This window comes from Dinoponera quadriceps, unplaced genomic scaffold (genome assembly GCF_001313825.1).
Source record: "Dinoponera quadriceps isolate SergipeBrazil2010 unplaced genomic scaffold, ASM131382v1 scaffold2696, whole genome shotgun sequence".
Classification (NCBI taxonomy): domain Eukaryota; kingdom Metazoa; phylum Arthropoda; class Insecta; order Hymenoptera; family Formicidae; genus Dinoponera; species Dinoponera quadriceps.
The window spans coordinates 187,155-206,348 of record NW_014557278.1 but is presented as its reverse complement, the minus strand read 5'-3'; the positions used below and the strand labels follow the sequence as shown (position 1 = coordinate 206,348).

At 45.5% G+C, this 19,194-nt stretch overlaps 1 protein-coding gene across 1 annotated transcript in view; it reads right to left on the bottom strand.

Moving 5' to 3' along the window:
- Positions 1-19,194, bottom strand: part of LOC106748877 (dystrophin-like) — a 290,562-nt gene that overhangs the window by 97,248 nt on the left and 174,120 nt on the right. Inside the window, exon 36 of the mRNA XM_014627795.1 lies at positions 17,020-17,125. Coding sequence (XP_014483281.1) covers positions 17,020-17,125 — 106 coding nt within the window. The remainder of the gene's footprint in view (positions 1-17,019; positions 17,126-19,194) is intronic.

Here is a 19,194-nt window from a genome sequence, read left to right as displayed (position 1 = left end):
CCCCCCCCCCCCCCCCTCGATGTAAACTCGAGCGCGCCGCATTTGGCAGGCGTTATAAATGCGTTGTGAATAATACATAGCGCATGATGCGATACGTGTGTGCACGCGTGACTCGAATGAGAAGCAGCCGGTCTTATGTACGTCGCCCGGTGACCACAAAGAAGTACCGTCTTCCATTCTGGAAACTCCGCAGCCTGTCCCGGAGCAGCGGGCAGATAAACCCGGTTCGTGTCTATATCGGGTGACGCGAGAGACTCCCGGGGAGAATTCGCAGAGGTGGAAAACCGGGCGGACGGCGTGAATGAACGAGGAAGATGAAGCCTCGTTGAATCCCTCGGACGAAAAGTGTCACACCGCGTCGCCGTCCTGCACGACTCGAATTTTCGACGCTATCCTGACGGTCTTAGGAACAGTTTGCGTCTACTTACGGCCTAGTAGAAATCTGCCCTGACGATACTGATACTTGTTAACTTCTCTCTTGAGGACCCTCGATTCTGCAAATTTCAAGTCCTAACGCTACCCTGAACAACCTTTGCGGAGGAAAAGAATTCAGCGGGACGGCAGATGTACCAGGGCATTTCTTAAGTACTATCCGATGATTTGGGAGTGGATTTTTGAGGCTATTTATGAAGAAATAAAGATATGTTCGTGTGAACTTCTCGTCATAAAATGACCTCAAAAATCAACTCCCGAAGTATTGAACAGTACACTTAAGGAACACCCTGTATATTTATCTATTTGCTACGACAGCATAAAACTTGCTGTGCCTCTGAGTTATTTTCTCTTTCCGTGCATTTTAATGCTGAAAATACGAAAAAAATCTAAATTTAAGATATAATCCCGATCAAAGTAGCAGTAAATTATAATATTAAGTTAAAATTGAACCTGATTCGCTTATCTTAGCTCCTATTGTATTATAAAATTCAAGGTGTAACATAGGGCGAAAATTTTCATTTCGGATAGCTACGAAATGTTGGAGTCAGATAGAAAGTTCAATTCAATTCTTAACAATTATCTTGATAAATCCGACGGCTTTCTTCGATAAATATATTTGAATCATGCAGAAACGTTGGCAAACGGTCGCAAATAACGACAACGATTATTCGGTTGAGGAAGAATATTTTCATTGAATGCAACAAAGTCAAACGTGACTCAAAACTCGCGAGCGAGCCGAACTCTCTTTATTCCGACACGATAAATCGTCGACGTCTCGCAACGTCGCAGGACGATTGATCAAGAAGCCACTGTAAAGACCGGTATCGTAATCCTCGGAAAATTTTCTCGTCGCAAGGGAATGCACGGACTCGTAGATTATGGGGAGAGAAGGGGACGTTGTTACAGATACCGACGCGTCATCGAAACAAGATAGCCGCGTAAGTGCAGGGAGGGAGGTTTATGGGTTCGTGGTTAGCAGAGACTTCATCTTCAACCTCCTTTTTTGCGCCTCTTATATATCACTTTTATAAAAAGAACCTAGAAAGCATCTTGTTAGAGGTTGCAATTTATGGTACACGGGAGAACCTTGCAACTCCCTCTCCTCACCCCTTCCCTTCCCACGCCGTCCGGGATGGAAACGGCACGGAGAGACATAACGGCAGTGACCGAATGGATTCGCGTCGCGGAGATGAACGGGGCCCATCGGGGTGGATAAAAGAACGGCCGATCGAAGAGTGGAATCGAAACGATGGCGCGACGTCTCCTTTCCTTTTCTCCTCCTCTCCTACCCCCTTTTTTCCGCCTTTCCGGGATTTACGCTTATTTTTCCGCGGTGAAATATTAAAAATTTCACCCCCGGGAGATTTATCGTCGACAACTCCCCTTCACCCCTCTCTCTCCTCCGCCACCGTCCCGGGAATCTCGTTGAAAACGAGCGGTACCAGCCGGTGTGTACCGGGATGAATCTGCACCGGTAAGAATGAGTGCCAATTCCGGAATGCTCGAGAAAATCCCGTAAAGCCGGAAGGGCGAGGGGAGATCGGGAGGTGAAGCTCGGGGGAAAGTGGCAAGTGGAATATATTGATACGCTTTAAAAACGCCTTCTCCAGCGGCATTCCCTCTTTTAGTCGACGTCGTCCCGACGGCTCGCCGATTGCCGGAGATCGCGAAATCGCGACACGCGGGTACGAGAGCGGGCAATATCGGCGTCCCTCGCTCGCGGTCGACCGGAGCGGCAATATGGAGGGGGGTCTCTCGAAAACGAGTTGTTGTCCCGGAAAATAATTCGCAGTAATGGAACGGCGAGTTTTAGGAACTTCACCCGCGTGAGGAAACCGGAGGAAGCGCTCGGGGGCGATAAAGGGGGTGGAGAATTTGGCGCCGGAGACTCGCGCAATGCAAACACGACCTGAAAGTTTTAAGAGCGAATGACAATTCCTCGCACTACTACCGACGCTGAAAATCCTTGCTTTCTCGTGATGCATTTTTCAGCGATTTCACAATGAGCTTACCGCCTCCTCCTTTTGCGTTTTCGCCTCCCTTTATCCGCTTTAGAAAGACGGCGGACTTATTGCGACGCGCGACGCAAAATTTCTTTCGACGTCTTCCTACCCTNCCCCCCCCCCCTCCCCCCGTTCTTCTTTCCTTCTTCCGCATGTGCCGGCGTGCGATTCGGGATTTTTTCGACGGAATAAATATCGAAACACGATGTGACACCGAAAGCCTATCGGTCGGCTGAAAGTGACGAAAAACAGCAACGCACATGATCGCGAATTATTTCCAGGGGTGAATATGCGCGAGGATATGCAAACGTCAGACGCAGCGCTGATTTATGGTTTATGCATCGGCGAAACGAGTATGCGGAAACCTCGGAGCTGAAAATGAAAACGGTCTCGCGCGCGACGGGGCGGCCGTAAAATTGCGCCGGACGACGCGTCTATTACGCGACGGGCGTAACGGGAAACGTTCATCGAATGGAACTCATTTCCACGAGACAGAGGAAAACAAAACCTTAATCTACCGTGGCCGGAAAAAGCGTGACGTTAATCAGCGAAATCGACCGACTTCTCCCCGCCTCGGATTCGAGGTCCCGTCGACGCGATGTGTACATGCGGGGGATTTTTCCGGAAGACGTAAATATTCACGAACCGAAAAAGTACCGGCCGAAAAGCTATACTGATAACTACTACATTATACTATGTTAGTAAACTGTCGATAGTAATCTTGCACGGCTACACTGAGAAACAAATATTAGAAAAATAAGGGACATTTATGCGGTGGCTGATAATAATATATTTACTTAAATCTAAAATTTTTATTTAAATAAATATAGAACGAACAATTGCTTTCATGTAAAGCTACAGATTTAAGCAAACATATGCTTATATATTTATATAAATATGTGCTTCTATCTAAATAATATTATATAAATATATGCTTCTTCACTTGAAAAAATTGTTTTCTCTGTATATAAATAATTTTTTATTTCTTAAATATTTTTTTTCTTTATAATGTAAGATATATGTGTAACATTGAGATCATTTCAAGGCTGTATGAGAAATTTTAGAAAGCAACGCGAACGACACGATTACTACATATAATTGCCCAGACACCATAGTCTACATTACAAATACAACAAATATCCCACGAATATCCCGTGTTTGTGCTGTTCTCTTAGACGCGCATACGGTTAGTCACAAAAAAAAGTACGATACTTGTTTTTTCGTAAGTATTTGATCCCGTGTCCAAATTTTACGAATTGGAAGGAAAAAAATATTCGATAGAAAGAACGATATCTTCAAACAGATACAACATTCTTGACTTGAAGATACCGTTCTTTCCATCCGACATTTTTTCTACTCAATTCATAAAAATTATTCTTGAATATCAAGAAAATGAAGCTGTATAGAATTTCTTCACGTAAGCAAGTTTTATCTGCATATTAAATTGTATATTCTTGCTTATTCATGAGAGAGAATATGAGTCTTGAATTAATACTAATTTTTGTTTTTTCCGTGCAGTCGCACAAGTCTAGTAAATTATATTATTAATACGCTATATCATTCGACGAAAATATTGCGCGTGCGCGTGCAATTTTCACGAGCCCTCGTCGTTTCCCGACCGCCAGATTGGAAAATGCGATACTCGTGCCGAGATATTCGCAGGTGAAGGTAAACGGGAGGAGCACGCGGGGATGATGACGTTGTTCCTATCGACATCAATAACATTTGGAATACGTAAGGAAGAAAACAATTTCGCGGCTCCCGTTTCTTCTTTCTCATCGCATACACGGGGGTGGCATAATGTCTCCATCAACGGTTTCCCATTACGCTTCCCGGGACTCTTTCGTTTCCTCCCCACGTCAGAAGATACCATCCCATTTCACATCAAACGGTGGTCTCCGTACACGTAATAAAACGTAATTTAAGGAGACGATCTTATTTCTGAGACGGAATCAAAATATTTTTATTTCCGAGATTATATTACTCTTTTCTCTCTCTCTCTCTCTCTCTCTCTCTTGCTTCAATCATATAAACGATGAGTAACACTCGTCGATCTTATCGACCGAGGGATTTATGAGTCCCAGATGTAATCAAGAGCGATACAAATAACGTTACGTAAACGAGATATATTCACAAAACTCGCCGTCTCCTCTCTTTCCCTTTCAAACTCTCTCTCCTGTCTCTCTCCCGTCTCATGCCAAGACATCTCTTCAAATAACTAATTATTACGTTTCGTGAGGGAACATAATTTCCGGAACGGAGTGAACGTCAAAGATCACGCTGCTTTGGATTGTAAAGTTTCCGGGCTCGCTATCAAGGACTCCTTAATTAGCTAAATGTCATTTCCAGTGCTATCTCGCGGTGTATAAATCTCTCTTCGCGAGCGCCGACGATTACGTATTGCGTCGAATAAACACGCGATACAAAATTAGTCAAAACGTTATATATACGCTCGCGACAGTTTCTCTCTCTGCTTCCCCCCCCCCCTTTCTCTCTCTCTTTCTAGTGCGCGCGCGCGAGGAATATCCAACGCGAGAATTCTATTCCGCGTTAATTATTCAGTTTCGAATGCGAGAGTTCAAGAAGACTCGGCTGAAGAGCCGAAATCACGATCTCCGAGACGAGCGAGGGAACGGCCGAGGATACGTTGCGACGTACAGGTACATCCCTTCGCGCGATCCTCGCGCTAATTGACATAATTAAGCAATTACGCAATTAAGCGAGTGAGACCGGGGGGCAGCCCTGACGTTCGGCCCGCTCTACGTTACACTAAGTACGTATAATTTGGGCGATATGCAAGTCCCCTAAGTCGCTACAGATTCAGGGAGTAATTGCGAAGTGCCGCTCGGCGGCGTCGACGACGAAGGCGACGGTACGTACGAGCGGCAAAGTTTCGTCTCGATTTACTCACGGTAAAGTCGGTCACGGGATTTTTCGCAAGGCAAGAAAAAGAGAGAGAGAGAGAGAGAGAGAGAGAGAGGATGTAACGCGAGAAAAGATAAAGCAGAGAACACCCGCGACCGCACAAACCGCGGAGATGCAACTCCGCTCGGGATTTTGGGTCTTATAGCAGAACACACACGCCTCTAAAAGTGAAACGATGTCGCAAAGTCCCATGTAAGAGTTGCACATATTGGAGACCGGCGAGTAATTCAGTATTGAAATACGGACTTCACGTTACGATACCAATGTCTTGAATAGAAAAGTGAAAGATGTCACTAAAGTGGGATTTAAATAAGCTCAGTGGTAAGAGACTGATTGATCCTGCCTCGCTCCGATGTTTTTCACTTCATATGACATTAAAAGTGGATATTTGCAAGTATAAACAAGCAGCCCAGCTATGAAAATTCTGATCTTTCCTTCCAAAATACGGTTATGGTACTAACAATTGCACAGTAATAATCATTACTGGAAATCGATACTGCTTTAGTATTGAGAATTTATAGTTTTCGGTATTTTCGTAATTTTCACAATAAAGATAATGATCAATTTTTCTAACTAAACCCTTATGTATCATCTGCATAAAGTATATATAAATTTTTTTATACATACAAAAAATATAATATAAATATTTTCACACACTTTTCATATTAATTTTTCATTCATAATGTCCGTACAATACAATAAAATATAAATAAAATAAATATACATACATTATATCTTACCCCGTGGTCATTATATTTATTTATTCAATAAGAAAAAATTTGTAACATAAGAAATGAGAAATAAATAATACGTTATTAAATGCGTTTTTCGATACAGTAGTTTTATGGAGAAAATGAAAATATTTACTGTATTATCATGTAATTTTTGATGAAGAAATATCGCAAAATTATGCACATAAATATATCCAAAGTATATTTCTTATTACATAATCTACTGTCGTCAACAAATTGAAGTCAGACTACAGATCATTCGTAATCAACAAAAGCCTCTAATAAGTTGAGCATCGATATGTCTGTTATTCGCTACGAAAAATTAGTCATTCGTCAAATCGTCATTTCATCCACTTCATCATCTCACCCCCCTTTCCCCTACCGTTCGCCAAGAATCGACACCGAGCCGGTACTTCGTTATGATTCTTTCCCACTTAGGGTGTACATTTCGCTGTGCAAAAATATCCGATGACTCGCGCGTCTATAATGACGCGTCCTGGAAACGTCGATCTTCATTTCGTGCGCCTCTGCCCCCGCGATAACCCAGAAACGCTCGTAAAATCATCCGAACAGAAGCTCCTGGGAGCGTGCGTTTCGCGCTTCGAGTGAAAGATCGGGACGTGCTCGCGATGTTAAAATTTAATACAACCTTAACACGGCTCTCGTCGCTCGGGTGGTGGGCGCGAGTTATTACCAACACTTTTATCGAACAACAACAACCGGTTGTAAATCGCTCGAATAACTTCGGGACGGGAGCGAGCGGCGGAAACGCGAGAGGCCGTCCCGCACGCCGCAACTAACGGCCGGCATTTTCCAGCGGCGTTTCCGCCGACCCTGCCGGGCGAAATACGGCATCCGTCCGCGCTTTGAAGCGGCAATAAGAACGTGGGGTGTACGAGAACGTAACACGCGCCGAGACAGGAATTACGTTGCTCCTCGCGAAACCGAAGATGCTGCGAACATCGCGCAGCCGCCCCGTGCGGAAATGATCGTTAAGGCCGTCCCGCGCGAAATATTTACCCGCTTCTCTCGACACATGTTTAAAACTGCTCTCTCCGAGGCACGCGTTCCGCAGAGAACACACACACACACACACCCACACACACCGATCCCTCGATTTACGCGGCGAGCGCAGGGGAGGGCGCGTTTTTTTCGAGGCGCGAGCGGATCGAAAATCTCTCGGATAAACATTCGGAACGGCGGATTTTCTCTCGCGGATCCTTTCAGCTCGGCTGTTTTCCCAGCAATTTATGCAACATCCGCACACGTCAGTCCGAGAAAAATCTCGGCGCGTAAATCACCAAGGGATTACCGTCGAGCGCGATCCGTCAAACGGGCGAACTTGAATATCTCAGTCCTCAAACGCGTTGCCGAACTCAAACGAAAGCGGAAGCGCGCGCAGCGTTCTCGACGGCTAATCGAATAAATATTTGCCGGGACGAGTCGTTGGCGTTTCCGCTAATCGGCCCCGACGATCGGCTGCGAGCGAACGTGACGGACACCGTGCTCGTGGGTCTTTTCTGCTTCGCGTCAAGATTGAATAACCGCCGGCGAGCGGGACGAGCGGAGGCCGCTCCGGAGAAATACGCTGGCTCATCGATTCCGTTATGAAACGACATCCACTAAAGGATACCAGTTCCGTACTTACGCTCGCAACAGGTTGCGAGTATCCCGGGGATATATCTTAGCAGCCGTCGGAGAAATTCGTCTGACCGTCTTAACCGGAACGCCGCAGTCTATCGAATGCGTGACGAATGTTAAAATCGATACAGCCCCGCTATTCGCCGCGCGAAATTGTTGTCGAAGGGGAAATCACACGGAAAAATATTTATATACGCGACAAACGACGTCGAATGTTTCGGGCGCAGCGGCGAAATCGCGATTTATTAGTCTAACAATCGTCCATCATGCAATCGCCCGCTCGCTCGTTCCCTGGCGTATTTTCGGAACGGAATTCCCGCGGCGAACGTTCGCCGCGTTAACAGTTTCATTTCGCGTTAGCCGGACGAGAAACTACGACGGCGGCAAGTGTAAAATTGCGGCGGCAAAACGAGACACTCGACAACAGCCGAGCTCAAATTTCGACACTAGCTCGACACTCGGCAAGGAGTATTATTCGTTCGAACCGACGTTTCATGGGGGATTATAGATTCTTTCCTTTTTTTTTTTTTAAGAACCATAAGACGATTTTGAAGTGAATATTTCATTTCCTTTTCGCGAATATTTGTCTGTGGTTTAGCCGCATTCGGCGACTCCTACCACGATGGTAGGATAAAAATTGATTTTTTAGAAGAAAAATCGATTTTCGGTCAGTTATTTTTCAGCTTTGAGAGTCCTTGAAATTGAAATATTAAAGATGTTGACTTCAACGCGGTAACTGCCAATCGTCGTCGGCTGGATCGGCCGACAATGTTTTACTGCAAGAAATCAACGAAAAAAAAATAGGAGAAAACCGACCGAAGATAATGGCTAAAACAATCGAAAAATTCACTCAATCTGGCTTCCGGGATTGGTGCCGCGTCCTTCGCGGATTTGCTTCTGACGTTTCGTGAACATTTCATTTCCTTGGCATGAAACTCTTTCAGGTTACTCCTTTCTCTCTGAAGAAGAAGCAAACTGAAATGTTCACGAAACGTCGGAAACAAATCCACGAAAGACCCGGTAGTTTAATTTAAACATTTCTCCACGGGAAGCCTAAAATGTCGAATCGAAACAGAACCCTGTCCAATTTTATACGAGTCTGGGGATCCCTTGTAGTTAATAACGAGACTTAGCTAAAATGAAAGATTATTGTATGATCAAAATGTTCCATTGACGCGATTCTCTAAGTGAATTGATGCAAGTATTTTACTTGCATTCAATTAAAAAAATTAAAAATCTTCTTAAAAATATTATAATATTCTTGCTTACATATGAGAATATCTATCATAGATTTAAAACTATTTTTCTGTATGGAAGCCTCTATGATATCAAGTTTGCTAAATAATTATCTTATATAATTTGTATTTTTCTATAATAAGTATTGAGAGGGAGTCAAAAATTCCAGAGACCAAAATGTCCGATCAATAAATTTTATACGATATTTGTAACATTAAATCACTCACAATACCTGCATTTTTCGGCTCTTATTTGCCATTCGCTGCTATTTGATTTTATATTTTAGGCGATTTGTCGATGCCGGCGGCCTTTGCTCTCTCAACAAGGAAGATTAGATATGCAGTGGTCCATTATTCTCCTATTAATTAATATTCGATCGTTACTAGCCGCGAAGGGTTCAAAATAGGTAAAGTTTTTGTTACGAGGTCGTTGCGCATTTTTTCGTTGCGCCATTTCCACATGACGAGAGGAACGACCCTCTATGACGCAATACGCAGCGACCGGATAAAGTAACAAGAATAACGTTTATTATAGGCGTGCGGTTTATCCCTCCAGCTCGCAGGCTTAAACCTATAATAGACATCGTGCTGGATACATGCGCAACATTGTTTGCTTTGAAGTGCCTCCTATATGTGCGTGCCCGGCGCAGTGGATCGACCACGACTATCGCACGCACCACTGTATTAACGCGTGCGATATATGCGTGCTCGCGCGCGTACATTTCTGTAACCCGTATCCGGTAATATCGCGACGCTGATCTACCCGCAGAAATCCCCGTGATATCCGGAATTTCTAAAATATCGCTCGAGCGTAAGTTTACGTGAAGGTTGCGTCGCACGTGACGTTTGACGTCGCAGCACTGGCGATAGCCGAGAAAATATATCGGCCTTTCTACAACACAATAGGAATTAAGATAGCAAAATAGGTTCGACTTTCATTCGAATGATACAATTTACTCCTATTTTGTTCATGATAATGTCTGAAATTTTCGCTGTCGTTGTTTTCACGTCAAAAAAGATTGTTCGAGATAGCATCACAATTAAATCCGCAAAATTCAAGCTTCAAAAGAGAAGTTAATAAGTATCGGTATCGTAAAAATAGGCTTTTAGGCTTCCCGCTTCGATCGGTTTTCCGAATGCACGTTTAAACGTTTAGTGCACATCCGTTTAAAAACGCCTGATGCGTTGAAACCGTTTCGATACAACGTTTAATCGTTTAAACGGATTCTGTTTTCCTTTCCTTGTTAAATTTGCACAATGTTTTTACGTTATATGTAAGATGATTTTCCGCAGTAAAAAAAGGGACAAGGCTAAAATTTCCCTTCTTTCGTGCACGGTAGAAATTTGGTGTTAAATTTAACACATTTCATATGTCCCGAACGGCCCGCTGAAAAATTTTTATGTTAATTTAACACAAGGTAAATATGTTAAAAAGTAATACAAATATTATGTTAAAAATTAACACAAAATTAGTACGTTAATCGACATTGAAATATAAAGTGTGTTATTTTACACTTACATGTATTACACATATTTATACTCGCACTCGTCGAATATCGACAACACGAAATGTGTTGAGATAACGTAAACACAATATATTAAATCGACACACGGTGTGTTAAAAATTTAATAGAAACATTTTAACAAGGACCGATTTTAACATATGTGCAAAATATCTTTTACTGTGTAAACGAATAAACGGATTCGAAGTTAATGGATGTACGTTTTCAAAAGCCCGTGTAATCACGATATAACTTTATTATACGCGCCTATAAACATATATAAGCTAAATATACGTTTAAACATTTTCTCATTTAAACGTATAATATTAAATTCTAATTTTTATCAGTCTATTCGAATTGAAATTCTAGCCCTGTATTTTAAATCTTTAATTCTGCAACACAGTAGAAACTCAAATAGCAAAATAAGTTCACACACACATACCATTTTAATTCTCATAATATAATTTATTTCTATTTTCACTCTAACAATGTCTGAAATTTTCTGTTCTCGCTGTTTAAGCGTCAATAAAATAGGTTACTCGAATTAGCATTAAAATCAAACCTGCGAAATCCAAGGTTCAGGACAGAAGTCAACAAGTATCAGTATCGCCACAATAGGTTCTTATTAATCCACAGACTACCTGAGTAGATGCAAACGACCCTTAAGAATGTCAGGGCGGCATGAAAATTTCGAGCAGGGTGCCGTGCGGCAACGCGAGTGCGCGATCGAATCGGGAGGGTAGGACGGATTGCGCGCGATTTTAGTTGGAAAGTATTCCAATTTCCATACGACGCTTCGAATTCCTCAACGTCGCGGATAGGACGCGCGATGCGCACGGTAACAACGTCGGATTAATCGATCGCTTTTAATTTCGAGCTACGCTGATAAAGCGAGAGAGAGAGGGAGAGGCATTTCCTTCCGGTAAGCCGAGCGTCTCAGCCGCGGAGATAGAAACAGGCGGCAGGCTTATCTCGAGACCTTTTCCCCCATTTCGTTCTCTCTGCTCATTCGTCAGGGAAGTCATAGGAGCGCCGCCGGTGAATACGGAATCCGGCCGGCCAGGATAGGGAATCGATGTGAGGACGACGACGGTGCGAGCGCTAGTGGGATCTCTCCTGCAGCTAACCCTCGCGCGGAGAACGGAGCAACGTGTGCACGTGGAGATGGGAGAGGGAGGGGGAGGAAGGTACCGGTACGTACCGGTGTATGGGAAGCGATTGAGGGAAAATCGATAAGTCGGTCTTTCGAGGAAAATATCCGCTCGGGACAAGCTCGAGAGAGCCCGGACGCGCTCGGAAATCTCCTCGAGCGAAAGTTACGATCCTGCCGGACGAGGGGGGACGCTTGCAGCCGGCCGGCTGTAAATAAATTTGGCCGAAGGCGCGGAAAAAGTCGGGGGATCTTCACGGCCGAGCACGCTTAGCTACGCTAAATACTCACGGCGGGTCCGAGTATCGATCATCGGTGCGTTACGGCGCGAGCACCTTCGGCGCCGGGAAACGGCGGAGTACCGACCGCCAGCGGGCTCTCGAAGACAAATCGATTTCTGGAACTCCCAGCCGGCACACGAGCATAAATCGCTGAGCTTATTTGGGCAAATTGTAAGGGCCGCACACGCCGCTTACTGCGGGTGAACCGGCAGCGATATTCCGCCGGGCCGGCAGCAATTAACTCATTATGTGGCCGGGATATATTATGTCTGCCCGATACTCTTGATTTATGAGCCGGCCGGCCGAACGAAATATGCAAACGCATGCGCCGTAAATTACAGCGGCCCGCAAAGTTGCGAATCCGTAATTTAGAATTATCTTGGAGTCCGCGCGGTAATTCCGCGCGGTGGAGCGCGGCGAAACGCAAATATCGGCGCGCCCTGCGACACGTCGGAACGTTTCTTTTCGCGGACGAGGACGACTCTCGAGCGAATCGAGATTTACGAGATCGCGGCACGGACGGAGAGCCGCTCGGGCCGCGAACTTATGAAAGCCTCGGCGACGGAAGCTCCGCCGAAGCGGCCGGAAATCCGACCGCTGGTCGAATTAACGCGTGGAAAAAACAATTCCGTTGGTACGACGGAGTTTTCTGTCGAACGGTTTCCTGGAGACCGGGAACTCGGTTGCAGGAACAGAAAGATCCCTGCAAGAGATTTCTATCTCAGTCAACCGCTCTCGGTTGTCTCAGTGCCGAGTTCTAATACAGCTGAATGTTCGCAGGAATATTCTCAGCCGCTTTAACGGAGATACCATTTCTTGTCGACGAGTTTTCACTTCTCGTCATCGAGTTCTCATTCCTTTCGTCACCGAGGTTTCACTTCTCGTCACCGAGCTTTCATCTGGTCAATATTCCGGAATTGAAAGTTTTTTCCGCGCCTGTTCGTTACCAGCGTTGCGCATGCGTAACGCGCCGATCCCTCGTTTCAAGTTCGTCAGAAGTTTTCCATTTCCCGAGTCGAAATGTTGACGCTACTTTGAAGCTCTTGAGACTAATTTGTATCTACTTAGATGGACTATAGTATAATAAAAATATACTTCGACAGTGCTGATACTTGTCAACTTTTTCCTAGAACCATTTTCCTTTCTTTAATCCTGCGGATTTGATTTTAATGCTATCTTCAACGATTAATTTCAACAGCTGAAATAGCTAAAACAAAAATTGACGACATCAAAGTAGGAATAAACTATTATATAGTAAATCATAGAAATTGGAATTGAAGGATTTATTTACACCTTGAGGCTGTGCCGCCTAAAAGCGTCACACAAGAAGATACGGAAGAAGAAGAGAATTACATAACAAATAGAATAAAAAAAAGGGGAGGAAAGGTATACAGAAGCAGAGGCAACAATATAAAAAAAAAAAAAGAGGCGAAATAAGAACAAGAATACGCACGGGGAAAATATTACAGTAAAAATGACCACAAAATTTCGTAATGTTGCACCATACCGGAACTATAGCTAAAATTATGATGTACACTGTAATCATTAGTGATGTACCTCATAGTACATATCACTGAAGATTACAACACGCACAACAATTTCAACCACAATTTCGACATGGTCCGACGTTACACAAAACCTTGCAATAATTTTTACTATATTCTCTCCACGCAGTGATCGCGTAATCACGTTTCGGCTACACCTTGCGCTACTCGCACGTTTCATCACCGTGTAGACATTCGCGTTAAGTCGCCGCTCGCTTAATCGCATTACCGCACAAAGAACGTCCGTTTTGTCGCAGCGAATGTTTCGGAAGATCGGTCGGCTGCGCTCTTCGCGAATTTCGCTTGTTCGCGCGACTTTTGCGGCGCTCGCGATACGGCGGTCAGAATCGCGTATGCATTTCAAAGCGCATAAATTTCCGCTGATTAGAAGGCTCTAAAACGTGGTGTAGAACCCGTACGTCGGGCAGCACGGAGAGAGAGAGAGAGAGAGAGAAGCCGGCAATTCCAAGACGGTGAGAGTTAACGGCACTTAAAGCGGCTCTACTTCGGCCGGTGGATGAGCGTGGCAATCTATGCAGGTGAAATGTGCGGGTGTAGCGTGTCCCGTATGTTTCGTGCTCGTAATTAAAGCCCGGCAGGCAACGGCAGCGTCCCACTACGGTGGTGTTCGATAGCCCGCCTATTATGAAAAATATTCGCGAAATATCCCGAAAACACGGCCGCCCTTCGATATACACAACACGGCCCGGGTTCGCGCCGGCTGCCGCGCGATCACTGTTTTTCTCCCCCGGCAGCCCGCGGCACCCCTGCCCAGGTACGCGCGCACAGGTGATATAAATATCAAACACTCGATCGAACGAGCGTCGGAGCGCACGAGATTCGCGCTGGCCGAGAAACACCGTTCGCTTTTCCACGATTCTTCATTGACGGTCGGGACGATTGCCGCGAGTTCGCGGCTGCTTATCGGCCGTTGCACCGTCAATCGCGTGCGCGCCTATTACTCCGTCCCGAATGCGGCAGGTATTTTATCAAAGACACGCGAGCTCTCTCTCTCTCTCTCTCTCTCTCTCTCTTTCACCCCCTCTCTCTGTCTCTCAGGGCAAAATTCAGAGGTCCATTGCGCGCCGGAATGCGCGCCTTACTCGCCGCGGAAAGGATCAATCTCGCGTGTTAAGCCACTTCAAGTCCCGAACCGGGCGGACACGCCAACCTACGGTCAAAGGGAAAAAATGTCCTCCGTAAGCCGCTAACGAAGGATCCAGCGGCGCGATAAGCCTCGTCGTCCGCCATTAAGAAGCTCAGCGCGCTCGGTAAGATCGATGTGATTGGTCAAACGACTGCAGGTGAGGCGTACACAGCGAACATCTCGGGGGTAGGATAGCGTCAGCTTCCCGACTGTTATCGGGACTGATTTTATTCCACTTCGATTACACCGCCCGCGCGAGAAGAATTAATACGAGAAGGCGGTTAACGCGAACGAGCGGGCGCAACACAATGGCGATTTTATTCGCGCGCGAGGGCGAAATTAGCCGGAGGAACGAGCGATGTGTACACGCGAAATTAATGATACACGACGGTAAATCCCGACGAGTGTACCACCCACGGTGTTCCCGGCGTAAAAGGCGAGCAAGCCGAAAACAATGGACGGGTGAATGGTGCGAGTTATAATGCGAGGGTTGGCCAGGGTGGTAGAACCAGACGCGTCCGACGAGTAGCGCGCGACGCTAATGTAGAACGAACAATGCCCGGCGNGGGGGGGGGGGGGGGGGGAGGAAAATTTCAGGCGCCTTGAAATAATTAGCGGCTTCGCGAGTAATCTCCTTCTCGCCGGCTTCAAATTGCGCGGCTCGCGGAAAAAGCCCGCGGAAGCGAGCGAGCGCGGCCGGCGACGACGGGGCGGAACTTCTAAATTAATCAATTCCGACTGTCGAGGAATATCGTGCGATATTAACGCACTTCTAACGAATTGATGAGAGGCTGAGAGGCGCGCGATACGATTGAGACAATGGGACAGCGCGATATCCGCGAATGCGGCTGCTGGGAAAAAGGGATTAGCATCAATTCGAGACTCGCGTGTTCTCAGGCCGCTCCAGAACGTGCATCCTTATCACGGTAGATTCCTTGGGACATTCGAGAACGATAGTTCAGGTATGGGAACGATGAGCGATTTTTAAATTACAAGCGATTAAAGTTGATTAATTCGATTGTACGGGCAGACTTAATCGTTTATAATTTAAACGTTACCGTAGCCCCGCGATTTTCGCACTCGAATATTCGTCTCCGAATGTCCTGGAAAGGAATCTGTCACGTTAAACACACACGGTGGTTCTGGGATATTCTGCATAAGCGAGAATATATAATTTTATAAAGGCAAACCTTGATACCATTTTTGTTGCTGCGCGCAAATAGCAGGAGTGCCGCTGTTATAAAATCGGAACGGTTTAATATGCACGAGAAAATCTGTTACTGTGTCGGGAATAAAAGGAGAATTTGCGAAATAGGAAGCGTGTTGATGTCTTCGTGCCACGTCACGCCGCCACCCGACGTTCGATGATTAATCGGAGAGCGACAATTAATTTCAGAACGATCTGCACAGACCGAATTTACATCGATCGACCCGTTACTGCAATTTATTACAGTCTTCGGGCGAGCAATCAAAGCCGATAATTAAACTTCTAAACTTCGCCCGATTGCGGAGAGTGCCACGCGGGCAGGATTGCTTCCTCCGGTATCAATTATGACGACAGAAACTCATTAAATCCATTAGATTCCGCGATGCACTTATCGAATGCCTACCGCGAAAATATTCCCGTTTCTCGCCTCGGAAAATTCGTGTCCGACAACTGAATCTCGCGAAATTGATCCCCCCCTCGCCCCCCCCCCCCTCCGACAATCGTTGCGATAACGCGCGCGGATTATTGCAGGTTAAAAAAACAAAACGGAACACAGATAATATAAAAAGGTTTACAAACTAGCGAGTGTCGGCTGAATGCGTGATTCCCGTTACATCCCCCTCCCCCCTCTTTTTCTCCCACGGCAACCGTTTGATTAATAGCGGACTGAAACCGCTTGATTAAAAAAAAATCGGGAAATTCGCGAGACGCGGTTTCGAAATGTTCCCCCGGCATAGTTGCACCTGTATGCGTTATTCGTGCATCTACGGTGAGAAAAACGGCTCCGTACGACGGCGATATTACGTAAAAGTTACACGGTGGGGGAGAAAAACATCGGGCGTTTTTACAGGGTGACGCGCGTGCCGGGCGGTAAGCAAACGAGTCGAGATTTTTCAGATACGAGCGACGCTTGTACGAAGAGAGCCGGTCCCCCCGAACTGTGAAGGCGCATCGGTGTCGCGCGTTTGATATTCAAATCAGCTTCCGAAGAAAGGCGCGACTCCCGCGCATTTCTCGCCGGTCAACGTGAGGAGAACGTTAAACCGAGATATCGTCCCGTTTGCATCGTTGAGTACACGATATACCCTCACACACGCATACACACACACATACACGCTCATAAAAAGCTCAGGTATTTCACCGTGCCGTTAAGATCCGTTATCGGGGACTGAAAAATACGCAAACGTGAAAACAGAGAGAGGGGTGGGGAAAACTCACCCTTGCCGTGCAACTGCTGTCGATTGGTGTCGGCGCGCAGATTTTCGGCCGTGTGAACCAGCTCGTCCAATTGCGGTTTCTTCTGCTCCAACTCCCGCAGGACGTTCTGCAATATAAATCAGAGTGACGTAAGCATTATTACGCGCAGGGAACTTTCCAGTCCGGTTAATAACCCCGAGCGAAGTAAGATACGCGGCTAACGCGAAGCCGTGGCACTCGCGTCGAGAACGAGCGAACGAACGAGAGAGAGAGAGAGAGAGAGTGCATATAACGGTGACGCGGCGCATAGGCTATAATCGATGCAGCGTTGAAACTGCTGCAAATTGCAACCTAATGACTGGAAGTCAGTATCGCGCGACGTGTACACGACACATTCTTTGGAAAGGAAAGTTCAACGTATGTCGACCGAAAGCGACGCGAAAGCGCCCCGGTAAAGGACGTTGAGCGTTCAGCCACTTTCCACGAAGCTTCGCAGTCGTTGATGGCAAATCGAGTCGATTCTCCGCCTCGTGATACGTTCACCGTGCCAGCAGCAGAGCCAGTTGCAATCAATTTATCGCGGGTTGCGCGATACATGAGATATTTTTAATCGCGTCGAACGCGAATATTTCAGCGCGAGGCAAATTCTGGCGTGATCGAAGGCGAGATTCCCCGGTAACCCCCCTACGTTTCGAGAGCGCACCTCGAAATCAGAATTCTTCCGCGTGTGCACAGAGGAGAGGCACCAAAACCGACATACCTTGTGGTAAACCGGCATACCCATGTTTCGTGACTGTAAAGTATTGAATTTTGACGGACATAACGTGAATTTCGTTTCAGTATTCACGGTAGTTTCCAGCTGAAGTGTTTCCGTTTGCAAGCACGTTTCGGTTGTGTTATTAGAGTCGTTTGATTTTCCGGTATGATGCAATTTTGGTCGAGCTATCTTTTGGTAAAAATTCAAGTAACAAGTCAGCGATTAGTAGTTTATTTGACAATGCTGTCTTATGGTCAGTTTCGAACGTTTTAATTCATCTTGAATCTTGCGCCAATATCTAGCCTCTATCATTGATATATATCGCTCAGATAAAGTTAAGATTAGGTTGTTCCGTGTGGACCGACATACCTGAGTTAATTGGCTCTCCAACTGACATACGTGAACTTTACTGTGTAAATATCATGTCACAAGATGCAATAAAAGCTACCGATGCATAGTTTTCCCTGTTTTCTTGCTTGTTCGTTCAAGATGGTCGAAAAGAAGAAGAATTGAAAAATAGTCATTTGCAAAGAAATATATAATTTTCATGATATATTTAGACAGAGAAGTGTTGCTGGCTTGCACCCATGCGCAAATTTTAGTTCCATACCTTCAACAGGACCTCAGAGCCTAAAAACAAAATGGTACGTTGGTTTTGACGCCTTTCCTCCACCTTATACACAAATGTCCCCTAAATGTACCTCACGAACGAAAAAGTTCGAATAAATAAACAATAAAATTATTTCCTTCGATTAATTTTCACAAAAGTGTGCTTGGTTACGAGAATATGTTATGTTGAAAATGAAAAAGTCGCCACGAGTGAGAGTCTCCTTCGACATTTTCGACGAGAAGGAATTGTTTCCAAATTGCTCCGAGAATCTCTAAGTAAAATCGAGGTCGCGCAGTCGGGGACGATCTTTCGTATGGATCGCGAATATGCGCGAAAGAGAAGAAAGTTCCATAAAAGGATAACACAGCCCGTGCCATTCCGTGTGATTATGGGAATCGGGAGCGCAAGCTTTTCTACACAAAGAACGGCAGTATCTTTGTATAATATTCCACGAAACACACTCAACGGTCGATCACCTGTTTTTGCCTTACCGCTGTAGCCGCCTTTTGCCGCACGAACCTATCGATCGCTCGTAAGCTTTCGACGTACTAAGCTCTAGTCCCGCGGTTCGTTGTAGCAACCACTACACGACCTTTCATAAGGACAGATATAGATCAACATCAGCCTCCGGTGAGCTAATTAACATGTAATCCTATCTCAGAGCTCGTCATCGAAGAGATACTTGACGGTACATTGTGGCCAAAATGACAGAAAATTAATGTATTAAGCAATACGTGTTAACATCCAATAATATTCTCCGATCTGATGTATATGCAATGAAATTAATATTAATATATATATATATTAATATATATATATATATATATAT